The sequence below is a fragment of the Ischnura elegans genome, chromosome 3 (genome assembly GCF_921293095.1).
Source record: "Ischnura elegans chromosome 3, ioIscEleg1.1, whole genome shotgun sequence".
Taxonomy (NCBI): domain Eukaryota; kingdom Metazoa; phylum Arthropoda; class Insecta; order Odonata; family Coenagrionidae; genus Ischnura; species Ischnura elegans.
The window spans coordinates 125,848,165-125,865,484 of record NC_060248.1 but is presented as its reverse complement, the minus strand read 5'-3'; the positions used below and the strand labels follow the sequence as shown (position 1 = coordinate 125,865,484).

Sequence of the window (17,320 nt, the reverse complement as noted above, 5' to 3'; positions counted from 1 at the left end):
ACAAAACGGGACAGGGATTTTTAGTATCCCATTTTGTCTAACCATATTATTTTTTTATGTTGAATCTTGCCTAACTCATTATAATATATTATTAAGGCTACTACGATGTCTCCAAAGTACCAGAGAACCTCTACCAGAAACAGCTGGTGCGAAGTTAACATGGCTGAGGCTGTTCGGGCGGTTTTGGATGGGCAAATGGGCTTCCAGAAAGCGGCCAACGCACATGCTGTTCCTAAATGTACACTTGAGAGGAAGGTGAGAAAAGCACGAGCTAATAATTTGGATCCTGCAGCTGTTAAGGCAATAGGCAGATTCAGGACGGTGTTTAGTCATGAACAAGAAAGTAATCTCGTTCAGCATGTTTTGGCTTTGAAAGAGAGATTATTTGGTATAGCCCTCACTGACCTTCGCTTACTGGCTTTTCAACTAGCTGAAAGAAATGATATACAGCATAGCCCCAACAGAGAGAAAATGATGGCAGGAAAATGTTGGTTGTATTCCTTTCTAGAAATAAATCAGCAACTTAGGTTAAGAAATCCAGAACCTACCAGTATTGCCCGCACTAAGGGTTTCAACCGCCATTCTGTCACTAAGTTTTTTGAACTGTTAGCCTCTCTAATGGAAAAGTGCCGTTTTTCACCAAACAACATTTATAATGTTGATGAGACTGGTATACTAACAGTCCCAAACAAGCCTTCTAAAATCCTTGCTCTCAGAGGCAAAAAGCAGGTGGGCAGCTTGACTTCAGCTTAACGTGGACTCTTAGTTACTGCAGAAACCTGCATAAATGCAGCTGGGGTTTACGTACCCAACGTTTGTTTTTCCCAGGGTGAAGGAAAATCCGAGGCTCATGGACGATGCCGTACCAGGGTCGTCTGCAGTCTATCACAAATCTGGATGGATCAACAAGGACTCATTCATTGCTTGGTTTAAAATGCTCGTTGATTTTTCTAACCCCTTCCCTGAGAAACCAGTGTTGTTGCTGCTTGACGGACACTGCAGTCACACCAAGAGCCAAGAACTCATCAACATGGCAAGGGAAAAAAATGTCATAATGCTTACTTCCCCCCCTCACACAACCCATCGCCTTCAGCCTCTGGATGTCGGCTCCATGGCTCCACTCCAGAATTATTATGAACAAGAAGTTAGAAAATGGCTTTTCAACAATACAGGGAGGCTGGTTACCATTTATGAGGTTGGTTAACTCTTTACCAAAGCTTTTTCAAGAGCAGCTGTTGTGGAAACTGCGGTGAATGGGTTTCGTAAGATAGATATAAGCCCATACAATCCAGATGTGTTTCCTGATCACCTATTTGCGCCTTCCCTCACTACGGACCATCCAATGCCACAGGTTCCTCCTCGGCCAAATGAACATACCTCAGGAACTTCTTCAGTAGGCCTAAATGAATGAGAGTTAGCATAATCTAAGCAAGAAGAAGCCCGAGAGAATCCAAACTTGGAACCAGGATCTGCAATCAATGAGAACCATGACGTGTCTAATAGGCCTGGAGAAAACAACCGACCTTCAACCTCAATAGGAAGCGAAGAGTTAGGATTCACCTGTTATCGTCCTTTGCCATTTTCGATTTCCCCAAAAATGGTTCTATCCATTCCTACGGTGAAAGAACCTCGCAAAGAAAAAAAAGCTGAGAAGAGTAAGGGAAAAACTGCTGTGATAACAGCACCCCATATAAGCTTGAGCTGGAGCTAGAGGAAAGAAAAGAAAAAGAAAGTGCAAGAATTGTTAAATTGGGAGAAAAGGCTAAGAAAAAGGCACTCTTTGGAGCTCAAGAAAAAGAAAAGGTGAAAAACAAACAGATAAAAAAAGGAAAGAACCAAAAAAATCAAGTCAAGCCATTCCCTGTTCAACAAATAAAGAAGTCTAGTAAAATTGCAACATATTAGTAAGAAATATCCTCCTCATCTGAAGATGGGCAAGACGAATCTTGCATCTATTGTAACGCACTCTACCTTGAGAAATAGGCTGGTGAAGGATGGATTCAGTGCACCGGATGTGAAGGATGGGCCCATGAACTTTGTAGTAAGGCAGAGGAAGAGGACGACAATTTTATCTGTGACATTTTTAGTTTAGTTTAAGGAGGAACCTGCGCTTCGAAGTCCTCTTTTCATATGATAAAAATTTTTTGGGTTGAGTTGATTCTGGTTTAAAATGATTTTTTTATATTTATTTAGCACTACTAAAAAGAAATTATGGCAAGATATCATGGTAAATTTGCAAAAAGAAACTTAAACACTCCTAATGTAAGCTAAAGGTTATATTTAATTCAGCAGCAACAGTTATTACTTTAACATTTTAATTCAAGAATAATTAATGAATTGATGATAAGGAAAAAATATTTTCCGGTGAAAAATATTTTAAAATGTGAATATAAGGTTTAATTTAGCGATATAATGTAATGAAAACTTATGATACAAATATTTGGCAGCATTGAAATTGGTAAACAGTTGACTGTGACATGGCAACGCGCCCTGTGGTATCTTGTTATGCTTGATTAAACGTGGTGTGTATCATCTTCGTGTTTTGAGGTTTTCAAGAAGGTTTCTTTGCGCATAAGTTATTGCATCCATCATTTTCATTTTTTCACCCTTCATTTCAATCATTTGTTCGTGGTCTCTTTCATCTACATTCCTTCTCATTTTTCACCATCGCTTATCTACGCCATCATCATATTGTCATCGATAGAATCCGTTTTACGCAATGGATAATCTCCAAGCTCGTTACAAGGGCAGATTTGCTAAAACAAAGAAAGCCAAACGATTTGAAAACCTGAAGATTTGCTCGGCGCGGGAGAAGTCAGAAGTTTCCGGTGCCAACAACATCATAGTTGAAGGAAGCAGAATTGTTGATGTGATGTTCCTCGCTAAGCAACTGATTTGCTCGGGCTGTGATAATGTTTTGTCACTCTTGGATATACTGTCGGAGGGCGTGGAGGAAAGAAGCTTGTGCACCACAGTGCTGTTGAGGGGCTGAAGGCCTTCATTCAATTTCTGTCGAAGTCAGAGAGAGGTGCCTTGTTGGTGGGCCATAATGTAAATTTTGATGCAAGGATGATTGTGGCGGCCATCCAGAAGGCCAACTTTGGAGGACTTTATGTCGGTTGTCGTGGGGTTTGCAGATAGCTGCCCCATATTTAAAAAGCTTCTCCCTGGTAGACAGTCCTATAGACAGGAATGTCTCGTTAAAGACATTATAGGGGAGTCAGTGTCTTTGGATCCTCATAATGCTCTCAGTGATTCATTAGCACTGAAAATGCTGATGTCGCATATGAACATAAATAATGAGCACATTATTAAAGAAAGCTTTTCTCTGGACTCATTTATTCGAAGGCGTGAGTTTTTGGGGAAAAGAAAGTCTATATTGTTCAGTCTGTCTCTGCTCCGGGATATGGGGATATCCCAATATATGGTTGGAAGGCTTGCGGATGAAGGGCTCAGCTTTGGGTGCTTAAGAGAAGTATATAGGGCAAGTGGTGAGGAAGGTGTCAAAGATTTAATTCTTTAAAAAAGTCACAAAAAGTGTTATGATTGTAAATAAATTGCAAGCTATTATGAAAAAATGTTCTGAATAAAAAATTAAGTGAATTATGGTTAATTCCTTTAGAAAAAATCCCTTTGAAAATGTTCATGTTGCTCAAACTGCAGTCACAACACAAGATGGTTAGTTGTATCCTGTATTTCAACATTTGAATGTACATTATCGCTGTCTTGACCTTGGAGCAAATACATGTAATTATTACGTATATTGTAAGATGGTATAAAGTAAATATTCATTAGGTTGCAATTTCTATCACTTTTCCTTTAAGAGAGGCGTTGTGTGGTCATCTACCACGTCATGCTATAGTGTACTTAATAATTTTTCATATAAATTTGGTACTCCACATTTCTTTGGTGATTGGTGGTGTAATGCGCAGTTAATACTCATTTTTCATGTTTATCCTCAAAGATAACTAGATGGTAAAGATCAATTGTTGAATAATATGTATATGTCAGTTTAATAGTGTTTTATACGTATCACTAAGGTCTTGTTGGGATATGCATTTCTTAATTTTGGCCTAGTTATTAGTATAGATATTCATGGGTTTGCAACATAACGTGAACTTAGGAGGGCGTTTACTGACAGAGATATGATGCAAATTGTAAGTATATCTCGTCTACTGAATGCGAATTATAATAAAATGGAAGTTGGCCCTTGGTAATCGTCCGTGGAATTGATTTCCATTACGTTAAAATAATGCAGTACATCGTTACCATATAGTTCATAACTTAAGGTGATTAGTAGACCATTCATTTAAAACACCGTATTTACTGAAAAACGGATGTCATAGCTTTTTTCTACTAGGCTTGCATACGTTTCATTGTTTTCGCATTCCAAAAAACTCCACTTTCATGAGCCAGATAACAGATTTAAGCTATTGCATGAATTTTCATTCCAAATTATCAAAAATTTTACAATTACGGAATAATTAATGACTTTGGCTTGAGTGAATCATTAAAAGAGTAGTAGTAGTATTAGAGATGAGTTTTTAGGGGTGCGTCGACAGCAATTTCATTTGCAACGCTCATAGTTCCTTTACCTTAAGGAAGCTTATTGAGTTCCATTAAGCGCTGTCAACAAGAAGGGGTATACCATTGTATGGAGTCACAAGAGTTTAATTATGCCTGTGTTGAAGACATATTGTATTACATTATTAACATTATCCTGATTATTACCCAGAACGGTTCGTATATCTTGTTTCCAACTAGTTCCCTACGTTCATGAGAGTATTTTGTACATTCCTCCTGAACGTGTCTCACAGTAAGGAGGCAATCACAGCTATCACAGCGGGGAGGTTGTTTCTCTTCGGTGAAGAGGTATGCATGTGTGAGCGCGGTATGACCAATTCTAAGCCTAGTGAGGGCGACCTCTTCCCTACGACTATTCCTGGCTGAGGTGGACCAAGCGGTCGTCTCTACTTTGATGTTTCTTAGTTTATTGCCGGCGATATTATTCCACACCTCTTGCCATTGCTCAATGCACTTTCTCTTTAGTGCGGCTCTTAGATCGTCCGAGGAGTAGTAGTTGTGTTTCTTTTAATGGGTGCGTCGGCGGCTAAGGCCTTTTGCACCACTCACTGACTGGTATTGATAAAGGGGATTAGGCCCGTTCTGAATTTAACGTGTCAATAATTTACAAGAGGTATCATTTATATTTTATTGAAAAGCCGAGTTGAGTGTAGGAATGCTATCAGTCGGGAAATGTTTTCGGGAGTGTCTCCTAGTACCTCAGCTAGGTTGACTCCGAGGTTGTGATTCACCCGTGCAGTACGATATCTTGCACAGTCCGTCAGGATATGTCGCACTGTTAGTGGACAATTGCAATTTAAGCATTGGGGCTGTATTCTCTCTTCGGTGAAGAGGTATGAATGGGTTAATAAGCAGTGACCAATTCTTAAGCGTGTTAAAGCCACTTCCTCCCTGCGGACATTTCTTATAGAGGTCTGCAACGCAGTTATTACGGGCTTTATTTCCCGAAGTTTGTTATTTTGGATTTCGAGCCATTGCGTCTTCCAATTTTGTCTAATCATACCCCTCATGGCATTCCCTAAATCTTCCGCTGGCATTAACTGAAAATCTGTATCCGGAGACCTGAGCGCATCTTTGGCTGCAGAATCTGCTTTCTCATTCCCTGGTATGCCCACATGTCCAGGGACCCAAGCGAAGCTTATAGTGGTCCCTTTTTTACTCAGGGATAACAGAGTGCTTTGTATGTCCTGAACAATGGGGTGACAAGGAGAATAAAGAGATATGGATTGGAGAGCACTGTATGAATCTGAGCAGATCATAAATGACGCAACACTGTTTTTAATGGATCGGAGAGCAATCCTATTGGCAGTGAGCTCAGCCGTAAAAATGGAACAGTACGGATGCAATTTTGCCTTAAGGACTCCATGATATGGGGATACCACAGCGCACCCACAGGCGGTATCCGATTTGGAACCGTCAGTGTATACGAACGTAAATTCGGAGTTTTCGGCGCGGAATTCCTTAAAAAGTTGTTGGTATTCTCCCGGCATAGTAGTAGATTTAGAGCAACGAGTAAGGTCAAGTCTCAAAGCTGGCCGGGGAATTAACCACGGCGGCACGTTACTGTACCCAGTGGGGTACGTGGCGGGCAAGGTAAAATTGCGTTCTGCGATTAGGTTTCTGAAGCGAACACTTAGAGGTTTAGTGGATCTTGTCTTTCGGTTAAAAAGGTCTAAAAGCAGTGGGTGAGAAATAATGTTAAAACAGGGGTGGTTCGGCGCAGATAAAATTTTTGTGGCATAATTTCACATCAACGTCTCTCTACGATTGACTAGGGGAGGCTCTCCTGTATCGGCGTAAATGCTCAAGACAGGGGAGGTCCTGAAGGCACCGGTTGCTAAACGCAGTCCAGTATTATGAACCGTCGAGAGCGGTTTCATGTAGGTCTCACGGGCGGATGAGTACACAATCGATCCGTAGTCTAGCCTAGAACGTACTAATGCTCGATACAGCATTAGCATTGAGGTACGATCCGCGCCCCATGTCGAATGTGACAGAAACCGTAAAATGTTCAAAACTTTGAAGCAATTGTCTCTTAGAGTTCGGAAATGCTCGCGCCAATTCAGGCGCCGGTCCAATGTCATACCCAGAAATCGGGCGTTCTCAACGTAAGGAAGCTCATTACCATTGAGATATAGGGACGGTGGGGCTTGTACACCCCGTCCTCGGTAAAAGTGAATGCATTTCGTTTTCTCACTAGAGAAACGGAATCCATTCCTCTGAGACCAAACGGAGAGCTTATTCAGAGTCAGCTGGATCAGCCTAGAGGCATTCGTTAATTTTGATGACCTGCAGAAAATAGCAAGGTCATCAACAAACAATGAGCCCATAACTGGGGAGCGGATACACTCGGCCACATCGTTTATCGCAATGGCAAATAGGGTCGCGCTCAGTACGGACCCCTGGGGTACTCCATTTTCTTGTGGATATAAGGTAAATAGATATTCACCTATTCTAACTTTGAAAACTCGTGCAGACAGAAAATTTTTAATGAAAATAGGTAGATTTCCTTTAAACCCCCATTTATCAAGTGTCTTCAGAATTTTGTACCGCCAAACACGGTCATACGCTTTCTATAAGTCGAAGAACACGCCAATTACGTTTTGCCGCTAGAGAAATGCTTCCTGAATGAAATTGTCAGTCCTGACGAGATGGTCGGCGGTTGACCTACCTCGTCGAAAGCCGCACTGGATATCCGAAAGAAGGTTCCGCCGCTCCAACCACCAAACGAGGCGACGGTTTACCATTCTTTCCATCACCTTGCACACGCAACTGGTGAGAGATATCGGTCTATAGTTGTTTGGGTCCGATCCGTCTTTTCCTTGTTTAAGGATGGGTGCGACTATGGACTCTCTCCAAGGGTCTGGAAAACTACCCTCTGACCAAATTTGGTTAAGGTATCGCAGCATATGGGGGAGTGCTTCTTTGGGAAGATTTCTTAGAAAAGCGTTATGCACCGTATCTATTCCTGGTGAGCCGTCACGGGATTCGAGGATGGCGGAGGTCAACTCCCACAGAGAAAAGGGGTCGTTGTAAACCTCGCCAGAGTCTCTCGGGTTAAAGGTGAGAGGTATCGTCTCATTCTGTTCTTTCAGTGTTCTAAATGGTTCGTCGTAGCTGCCGTTACAACTCGTCTCCGCAAGTCGACGTCCGAAGCACTCGCTTATTTCGGGAGGTGTCGTCAGGACTCGGTCAGTCTCCTTCAGGGATGAAACTGCAAGGTTGTGGTTAGAGCCAGAGATGCTTTTAATCTTCCTCCAGATGTCGGATATGGGAGTCCTGTGGTTTATAGAACACACAAACTCCTCCCATGATGCTTTCTTGGCCTCCTTAACTACTTGCCGAGCTTTCGCTCTGAGGCGCCGGAAGGCAGTGAGATTTGTCGCCGTAGGATATTTGCTAAAGATTCGGAGTGCCCTCTTTCGAACCTGTATAGCTTTTGCGCACTCCTCGTTCCACCACGGAACTGTGGGCCTGTGAGATTTGGATTTAGAACGGGGTACGGTGGAATTTGCGGCTTCTAGAATTTTATCTGTGAATACTTTTATGTTCCCCACACCATTCACATTGTCGTCATGTTTAAAATAAAATTTTCTTTTAAAAAGAGACCAATTGGCCTTGCGGACAACCCAATTGCTTGGTTGAGTCGGACGGTGGATAAAACCGCCACCTTTAGTAATTAAAATAGGGTAGTGGTCGCTACCGCATAAATCTTTATGTACGGACCACTCAAGCCTATGCATTAGGCCACCTGTCGAAATACTTAAGTCGATACACGAGAAGGTACCATTGAAGCTGTTGAACCGAGTTTTTTCACCGGTGTTTAGTAAAAACAAGTTAAGGTCATTGATAAAATTTGTAACTATGTGTCCCCTTTGATTGCACAGAGTTCTTGTGCTACCCCATAGGGTGTCGTGTGCGTTGAAGTCACCCATTAAAACATAGGGCCGAGGTAAGTGACGAACGAGGGATTCTAAATTAACTCGACTCACAGGTGCACCTTCCGGCAGATATACGTTGCAGAGAGTACGAGTACTGTCACTGCAATTGCCTGCAGCGGAGTGTTCAATTGCACTCGTGAGGTGTATAGGGCCTCCCGAATAGCAATTGCCACTCCACCCTGGGCTCGCTGACCACTGGTGTCGTCAAGTCTAAAAAATTTAAAACCTTTTAAAACGGTCTTGTCTGTCAGCTTAAAATGCGTCTCTTGCAGGCAGATGCAGACGGGGTTATAGTCTCTAATTAAAACAACCAGCTCCTCCTTGTGCCTATAAAAACCATTCATATTCCATTGTAGAATAAAATACATGGTTTAAATTGTTAAAATAAATAAATAAATAGGTTAAAATCTGGAAATGTACGTATGTACACAGTGAGCGGAGGATCAACGTTTTAACCGCTGTTTTCAAGAAGATGTAAGTGAAGATGAAATAGCACCTGCTATTGCCCTGGATTATTTAAATAGTAGCCTTCAGTGTTTAGGTGCATCTCCTGTGAAGAAAAAGAGACTTCAAAATGAGAAAAATTACCCAAAAGAAAAATTGAAAAAGGTAGCCTCAGTTTTGGAGCATACTTTTTTGGAGCAACCTGAAAAAGAAGAGAGTGTAGAACATGCAGAAAGTGAAATCATAGCCCAGCTCAAAGATAAGTTTCATTGTTTAGACAGTGTATGTGACAAGGTACAGATTCTGACTGTGCTTCCGAAGAGCTGGAGTAGTAGTAGGTTTGGGGTTAAGGGTGCGTCGACAGCTAAGGTCATTAGCACCACGCGCAATCAAATTGCGACATAAGCATATACTATAATTTCCGTTTGGTGCGGCACTGTTGACAATATTGATGTAAACTTCGAGCCTATCAAATCGAATTCACAAGACCAGTTTTCTTAACGAATTCTATGACGCGGCATAGGCGGCCAGGGTCATCGCCCAGAATAAATTCTAGGTTGCCCCTGACGCCTGTCCGGCTTCGCGTAATATGATGCTCATCACACTCCGTCAAGAGGTGTCTCACAGTCAGGGGACAGTCACAATAGCCACATCGAGGTGGGATCTTGTCTTGGGTGAAGAGATAGGAATGTGTCAGGGCGCAATGACCGATTCTCAGTCTAGTAATAATGACCTCCTCCCTACGATTCCTCCCAACAGAAGAGAGCCACATTGACGTAACCGGTTTGATCATTCTCAGTTTGTTATTCGTTACGTTCGTCCATACCTCACTCCACTGCCGTAGAACTATTCCGCGCATGGCCATCTGCAGGTCTTGATAGGTTACAGAAGTCGAAGCCTGCGCCGGCAGCGTGAGCGCCGCCTTTGCAGCTGCATCTGCTTTTTCGTTTCCTGTTATTCCCATGTGCCCGGGAACCCATAGGAACGACACTTGGCGTCCACGTTTACAGATATAATATAGAGCGATTTGGATATCTTGCACAATAGGGTGCGTCGGGAAAATAGCGGCGATAGATTGCAGCGAGCTCTTTGAGTCGGTGCATACTATGGTGGAAGGGTTGCAATCGTCGGCGACCATCCCCAACGCCATCTTAATGGCGATAAGCTCCGCTGTGTATATGCTACACAACGGGCTGAGTCTCGTCTGCTTGATGCCGTGGTATGCCGAGGACACTGCGCAGGCACAGGCGGCTTCCGACTTGGATCCGTCTGTATACATGAGTCGACTGCCCTTATGGCGACTGACGAATTCATTAAAATGACACTGATACTCTGAGGCAGTGGAGTATTCTTTCTGGAGTCCTTTAAAAGCATCATAAATTTTGGGATGTGGAATTATCCATGGCGGGATATCGGGGTAAACGATTGGAGCTACATCCGGGAGTTGAATTCCGGATGCTTCGATGAACTCTTTCAATCGTACACATAGTGGCTTAGTGGCTCTCGTTCTTATAATAAAAATTCTTAAAAACTTTGGATTAAAAACAATGTTGAAACACGGGTGACCTCTTGAGGCTAAGATTTTCGCCGCGTATTTCAACATCAGGATGTTTCTTCGGCTCTGCAAAGGCGGCTCTCCAGCGTCTGCATAAATGCTGAGCACCGGGCTGGTGCGGAAGGCACCAGTTGAGAGCCGCAACCCTGTGTTGTGCAGCGTCGTCAAGGTTCTTAAAATTGACTCGCGGCCAGACGAGTAAATAAAACTCCCATAGTCCAGCTTGGATCGAACAAGTGCGCGATATAGTAAAAGCATCATGCTGCGGTCGGCGCCCCATGAGGAGTGGGTTAAAAACTTTAAAATATTTAGGGTCCTAAGACAATTATTTCTTAAAAACTGAATATGTTCCCGCCAATTTAATCGGTGGTCTAGGGTCATACCTAGGAACCGAGCCGACTCCACGTACGGAAGGGGTCTACCATCCAGTTTTAAAACTGGAGGGGCAAAGTAACCTCTCTTCCGGTGAAAATGCACGCATTTGGTCTTTTCCGCTGAAAATTTAAAACCATTTTTCCGTGACCAGTTGCCTAGGTTATTTAAAGCTAACTGTAGTTGTCTGGCTACCGATACAAGTTTGGACGACCGGCAAAAGATTGCCAGGTCATCCACGAACAGCGAGCTCATCGTTGGGGCTTTGACACAATCCGCCACGTCATTTACGGCTATCGCGAAAAGTGTCACGCTCAATACGGAGCCCTGTGGTACCCCATTTTCCAGGGAATAAGATTGCGATAAGTCTCGGCCTATTCTGACCTTAAAAGTGCGGTTCTTTAAAAAATTTTCAATGAATATTGGCAGATGGCCTCTAAATCCCCATTTGTGGAGCGTCAAGAGTATTTTCCGGCGCCAGACCCGGTCGTAAGCCTTCTCTAGATCAAAGAAAATACCAACAACGTGCTGACGAAGGACAAAGGCCTCCTGGATGTAGTTCTCTGTCCTGACAAGGTGGTCAACTGTCGATCGGCCGCGTCGGAAGCCACATTGGACAGTGGAAAGAAGGTTTCGACGCTCCAGCCACCAAACAAGTCGTCGGTTCACCATTCTTTCCATTGCCTTACACAGACAGCTGGTGAGGGATATTGGACGATAGTTGTTTGGATCAGATTTATCCTTGCCCTGTTTTAAAATTGGAATAACTATAGATTCGCGCCAGGACGGTGGGAAGCTTCTCTCTGCCCAAAGTTGATTGAAACATAAAAGAACTTCCAATAAAGCTCTCTCTGGAAGATTCCGGAGAAAGGCATTATGGATCTCATCCATCCCCGGGGACGTGTCGCGGGAAGCTGCGATTGCTGATTTTAGTTCCCAAAGGGAAAATGGGACATTGTAGTCCGCCAGTGTCCCCCTATCAGCGAAAGAAAGTGTGTGCAATTCGCAGCGTCTCTTCAAGGATAGGAAGGAGTCCTCATAATTGGAGTTGCCGCTTATGTTAGCTAACAGCCGTCCGAATATCTCGCTGATGGCGGCCGATGAGGTTACGATGTTGTCATTGTTTTTAATGTATGTGACTCCATGCTGACGGTGGTCACCACAGATACTCCTCACCTTTTTCCACACCTGCGACACTGGTGTCCGGCAGTTTATCCCGGATACAAATGACATCCAGGAGTCTTTCTTCGCCTCTTTGACCACCTTTCGGGCTTTGGCTCGGAGACGGCGAAAGGAAGCCAAATTTATGGCTGTTGGGTGTTTATTAAAAATTCTTAGCGCTCTCTTGCGTGCCTGAATAGCCTTGGCGCAATCGTCGTTCCACCATGGAACGGAAGGCTTCATACGGGCGTGTCCTGACCTTGGCACACTACTATTTGCACATTCGCCGATACTGTTTGTCAAAAATTCAATATTCTGGATACCACAGCGGCCTTCGTTAAATGTAAAATTGAATGATTCTTTAAAAAGAGCCCAGTCGGCTCTCCGGATACTCCAATTGCTAGGACGTAAAATATTGGGGTTAAAATATTCCTCTCTATTAATAGTAATGGGGAAGTGATCACTCCCACATAGATCGTCGTGAACATTCATTTGAAATTTGTCCATTAATGTGCTCGAAGTAAAACAAAGGTCAATAGTCGAATAATTGCCGTTAAAACTATTGAACCTAGTTTTCTTTCCGTCGTTTAATAAAACCAGGTTAGAGACTGTTAAAAACTGCGATAAAATGCGTCCTCTCTGATTGCACTGTGCCCTGGAGCTACCCCATAGTGTATCATGGGCATTAAAATCACCTACTATAATAAAGGGTTTTGACAGTTGGCAGATAAGGGAGTCTAAATAAAAAAGGGTCACCGGTGCCCCCTCTGGAAGGTATACGTTACATAGAGTCACCGACTGGGGGCCGTGCAGCGTTACCGCTACCGCCTGAAAAGGCGTGTTAAGCGCCACCCGGGAGACATGAAGGGTCTCCCTGGTGGCGATCATAACACCACCGTGTGCCCGTTGGCCACTTATGTCGTCATATCTAATAACGTTAAAACCACTTAAAATACCCTTGTCCGTTGCTTTAAAATGTGTTTCTTGCAGGCAAATGCACATTGGATTGAAATCACGCAGTAAAATGGCCAGCTCCTCCTTGTGCCGATAAAAACCATTACAATTCCATTGTAAAATAAAAGCCATGATTAAAGATAAATAAAAAACTTGAACTGCGTGAGGTATGTTCAGCGCTTAAGTCTATTCTTCTTTGTCTTTTTCTTGGCTTGGAGGATCTCTGTCTCCGAGAGACTTTCGTCTTCCTCCATTGACTCTGGTTGGTTCAGTTTACCTTTTGTGACGCCGGAGGTAGTTGGGGGTGGCGTAACCTCACGCTTCTTTTGCGTTACGCCAGTGGGTTGATTGGTTGGGTTCCTTTTAGGGGAACCCACAGCGGTGGAATTATTTTTAGCAGCCGGTTTAGATGCCTTATCCGGTTTGGCAGGTTCTACAGTGCTATTATCATTCTTGGGGATAGAGTCGGTTTGTGTGCCAATTGAGGCCTTAGTGACCGTTGATTCGACAACCTTAGCAAAGGATTTCGAGAAGGTCGGGGCAGTTATTGATCTATACTTCTTCCTTGCGTCGAAATATGTAATTTTCTCTGTTGTTTTAATCTCCATTATTTTACGCTCTTCTAACATTTTTGGGCATTTGCGGGAATAAGCGGGGTGTGTGCCCTCGCAGTTCACACATTGCGGACCCTTGGGGCAGCTGGAGTCACCGTGTGAATCCTGGCCGCAGCGTGGGCAGGTGGCCTTGCCTTCGCATCGCGTTGCGATGTGACCGAAGCGCTGGCACTGGAAGCAGCGCATCGGGGCTGGAATGAATGGTCGCACGGGAACTGATTCATACCCTATGAACACCTTGTCGGGGAGCCGATCGCACGAAAACGTAAGCACTACGGATGTGGTATTTGTTACTTCTCCGTTCCGTTTTGTGGTTAGTCGACGAACATCGCTCACTCCCTGAGATGCCATCTCATGCTTTATTTCGTCGACTTCCACATACAAAAGATCGTAGTGACTAATTACGCCCCGACAAGTGTTTAGGGTTCGGTGGACCTCCACTGTCACTGGGATATCATTTAACAGCTTCATTTTAAGGATCTTCTCGCTTTGCGCCTTGTTCGATGTTTCAATTAATAGGGTCCCGTCGCGTAACTTCTTTGCAGATTTTATGTCTCCCGGTACTGCTGCAGATAACACTTTACGGATTAAGAAGGGGGACACTTTTTTCAGCGTTTCCCCTTCCTTCTGGCTTTTCATTACCAAGAACTTGTTGTTTTTCATTTCTCCCCCGCCCGTTTCCGGACGGGATCTTTTTGGAGGTGGAGATAAATTGTGATCCATAGACTAACCCTTTATTCATCCCCTGGGCTCCCCACCCACCACGGAGCCACACATTCGGGACGCCACACCGAGATCCGGTGTGGTCGCCAGGGCTGCCCAAGGGATATAGGAACCTTCGATAGGAGGTCTCTTTCGGGTTAGAACCTCCAGCGCGGGGGCCCTCCGAACCCACACGCCTTCGGCCGCCCTACGGAGACCCCCATATCTCCAGCACTAACCCGTCCTGGCGTACGCTCGGAAGGAGCCGCCAAGCTCCCCAGCCGCCAGGAGCCGATTGACCGAGCTGGGCTCTTCTCGGCCGCCCGTTTTTCGGGGAATCCAGGGCCGAAGTGGGGTGTTGAACTCCGGCCCATACCGGGTTTCCGACGCCCAGCTGGGTGCCGGAGAACTCACCCACCAGGATCCCCTTCTCCCCCTTGTACGGGTCTCCACGCACGGCAAACACGTGGGTGAATCTGGACGCCAGATGTTTCGGCTACTCAGCACAGCAGAGTCACATGCTGTCTGGACGCTATCCTAGCGTACGAAGGGTTTTTTGACGAGGTTGTCTCCCCGGTGGGCTCGGGTCCGTGGGGGCGCGACTCCCCAAAGGAAGAGATTACTCTCTTCCCCCCGTGCGGGGAAGAGCTGGAGTGTTAGGAAAACCATGAAAGAATTTTCTGCCTCAGATTACATGGTACGGAGAGCCAAACAATTAGTGGCAGAATATGGTATTTTAGTAACTCCAAAGCCAGGTAAGACATTATGTGAGAAAACAGTTCGATGTGTACGTGACTTTTACTGTGACTATAACATGAGCCGTATGATGCCAGAAAAAAAGGACTATGTGTCGGTGAAAGAAAATGGGGTTAGACTGCATAAGCAGAAGCAGCTAGTGTTGCACAATCTCAAGGAAATGTACAGATATTTCAAGGAAACATATCCAGATTTAAAAATTGGAATCTCCAAATTTTGTGATTTGCGGCCGAAGCATTGTGTTCTCGCGGGTGCTAGTGGAACCCATTCTGTTTGTGTTTGCGTCTCCCACCAAAATTTTAAGTTGATGTTTGAAGGATGTAAATTAAAGGAGCTAACCAAGCACGAAGAACATACGTTACCATCATACAAGCATTGTTTAGCATTTGTTACATGCAATCCCGCTCTTCCAGCATGCTTCTTAGGCGCATGTCCCTATTTTCCATGTGTAGAAAAACTAAATGATTATCTCTTTGAACTCTTCCGTAGAAATGGCATAGATGAAGTTTCGTATAAGTGTTGGTTAACTACTGGCAGGGCAGTTTTAGAGACTTTAACAAAATCAACGGATGATTTCCTAGAGGCATTTTCATCCAGTTTAAAGCAGCTAATACCACACTCATTCATAACACAACAGCAGTCACAATTCTTTATAACTACAAAAGAAGAACTCAAAGTGAATGAATATCTTGTGGTTTGTGATTTTGCAGAGAATTACTCCATCATTCAAGATGAAGTTCAAGGATTTCACTGGAATAACTCACAGGCCACAATTCATCCATTCGTGGCTTACTATCGAGACGTTACATGTAATAAAATACAGCATGTGTCATATGTAGAAATATCTGACTGCCTTCACCATGATACCGTATGTGTCTATTGCCTCCAGCGCAATTTCATCAATTTCCTGAAATGCCACTTTTCAACTCCAAAGTACATTTATTATTTTTCCGATGGATGTGCTGCCCAATATAAAAATAGAAAGAATTCCATTAATCTGAGCTACCATCAGGAAGACTTTGATGTCACTGCAGAATGGCATTTTTTTACTACAGCTCATGGCAAAGGACCTTGTGATGGGGTTGCAGGGACCGTAAAAAGACTAGCCACACTTGCAAGCCTCAAGAGACCTTTCGATAACCACATATTGACAGCACGAGAGTTGTTTCAGTGGAGCAAAGTAAATATCCCTTCATGTACCTTCAATTATACACCGACTACCCATCACAATGAAGACATGGCCAGGCTAAAGCATCGTTTCGAAAATACTAGGACGATTCCTGGTACCCATAAACTTCATTGTGTCATACCTATTAAAAAAGGTATAGTGAAGACAAATGCATATTCCATCTCATCAGAGTGTAGAGAAGAGTCAGTGACAGCTGTGGTGAGAGAAATGCTGTTTACAGACATACATGGATTCGTTGCTTGTTTATACAATAATCACTGGTGGGTTGCATATGTCGAACACACTTACCAAGACACAGATGAAGTACAAACCCGATTCTTGCACCCACACGGACCATCTTCATCGTTTGTGTTCCCTACCAAACCAGACAGTCATATCATCAAAAGATATGACATTCTCACAAGGCTCGATCCTTTAAAACAAACTGGAAGGACATACCGTCTCCCTGGATCAGACCTGGCGAACATCAACAATTTAATTGGAAACTTATGAGGTGAGTTGAAACAAAGTTTTATTATATTTTCATTGAAGCTGCCCATCACATTGTTTTCTGTAACGCTGTAATGATATAGCCATGACCTATACCGTTCAACAATGGGCATTTCATATTTAAGTGGTACTTCTTGCATTTTGCTTGTGTAGTTCTGTAGACAAATAATTTTTTGGGCATGACGACCTAAGTGTGCCATCTTGATATTTTGTATGCGTGTAGAAAAATGTATGAGCATTAACATACATTTTTATAAAAAAAATTGAAGGGGGGGTGTTTTGAGATATTCAAGGTCAAAGGTCAAGGTCAATGACCTCGAGTATTAAAATTATTATAAATAGGCCGTGTTGTATATCATTGTAAAGCCCTATATATTACCTTTCCGAAACCATCATTTTTCTACCTTGAATAGAACCGGAATTATAGTCATTTATCTTTAGAGAGACACGCTGAAATTTCGACAAATTCACAACATTTGCGGACCTGTAACTTTTGTCAAAATCATCATTGACCTCTACAAATTGATATTTTTCCATCACTTACCAGCACCATTGAGTA

General features: G+C 43.6%; 1 protein-coding gene across 1 annotated transcript; it reads left to right on the top strand.

The window, feature by feature from the left end:
• Nucleotides 1-787: 787 nt before the first annotated feature.
• Nucleotides 788-1,204, top strand: LOC124155274 (MFS-type transporter clz9-like). Its single transcript, XM_046528994.1, has one exon. The coding sequence runs from the start codon at nucleotides 788-790 to the stop codon at nucleotides 1,202-1,204; it is 417 nt and encodes a 138-aa protein (XP_046384950.1).
• Nucleotides 1,205-17,320: the final 16,116 nt, after the last annotated feature.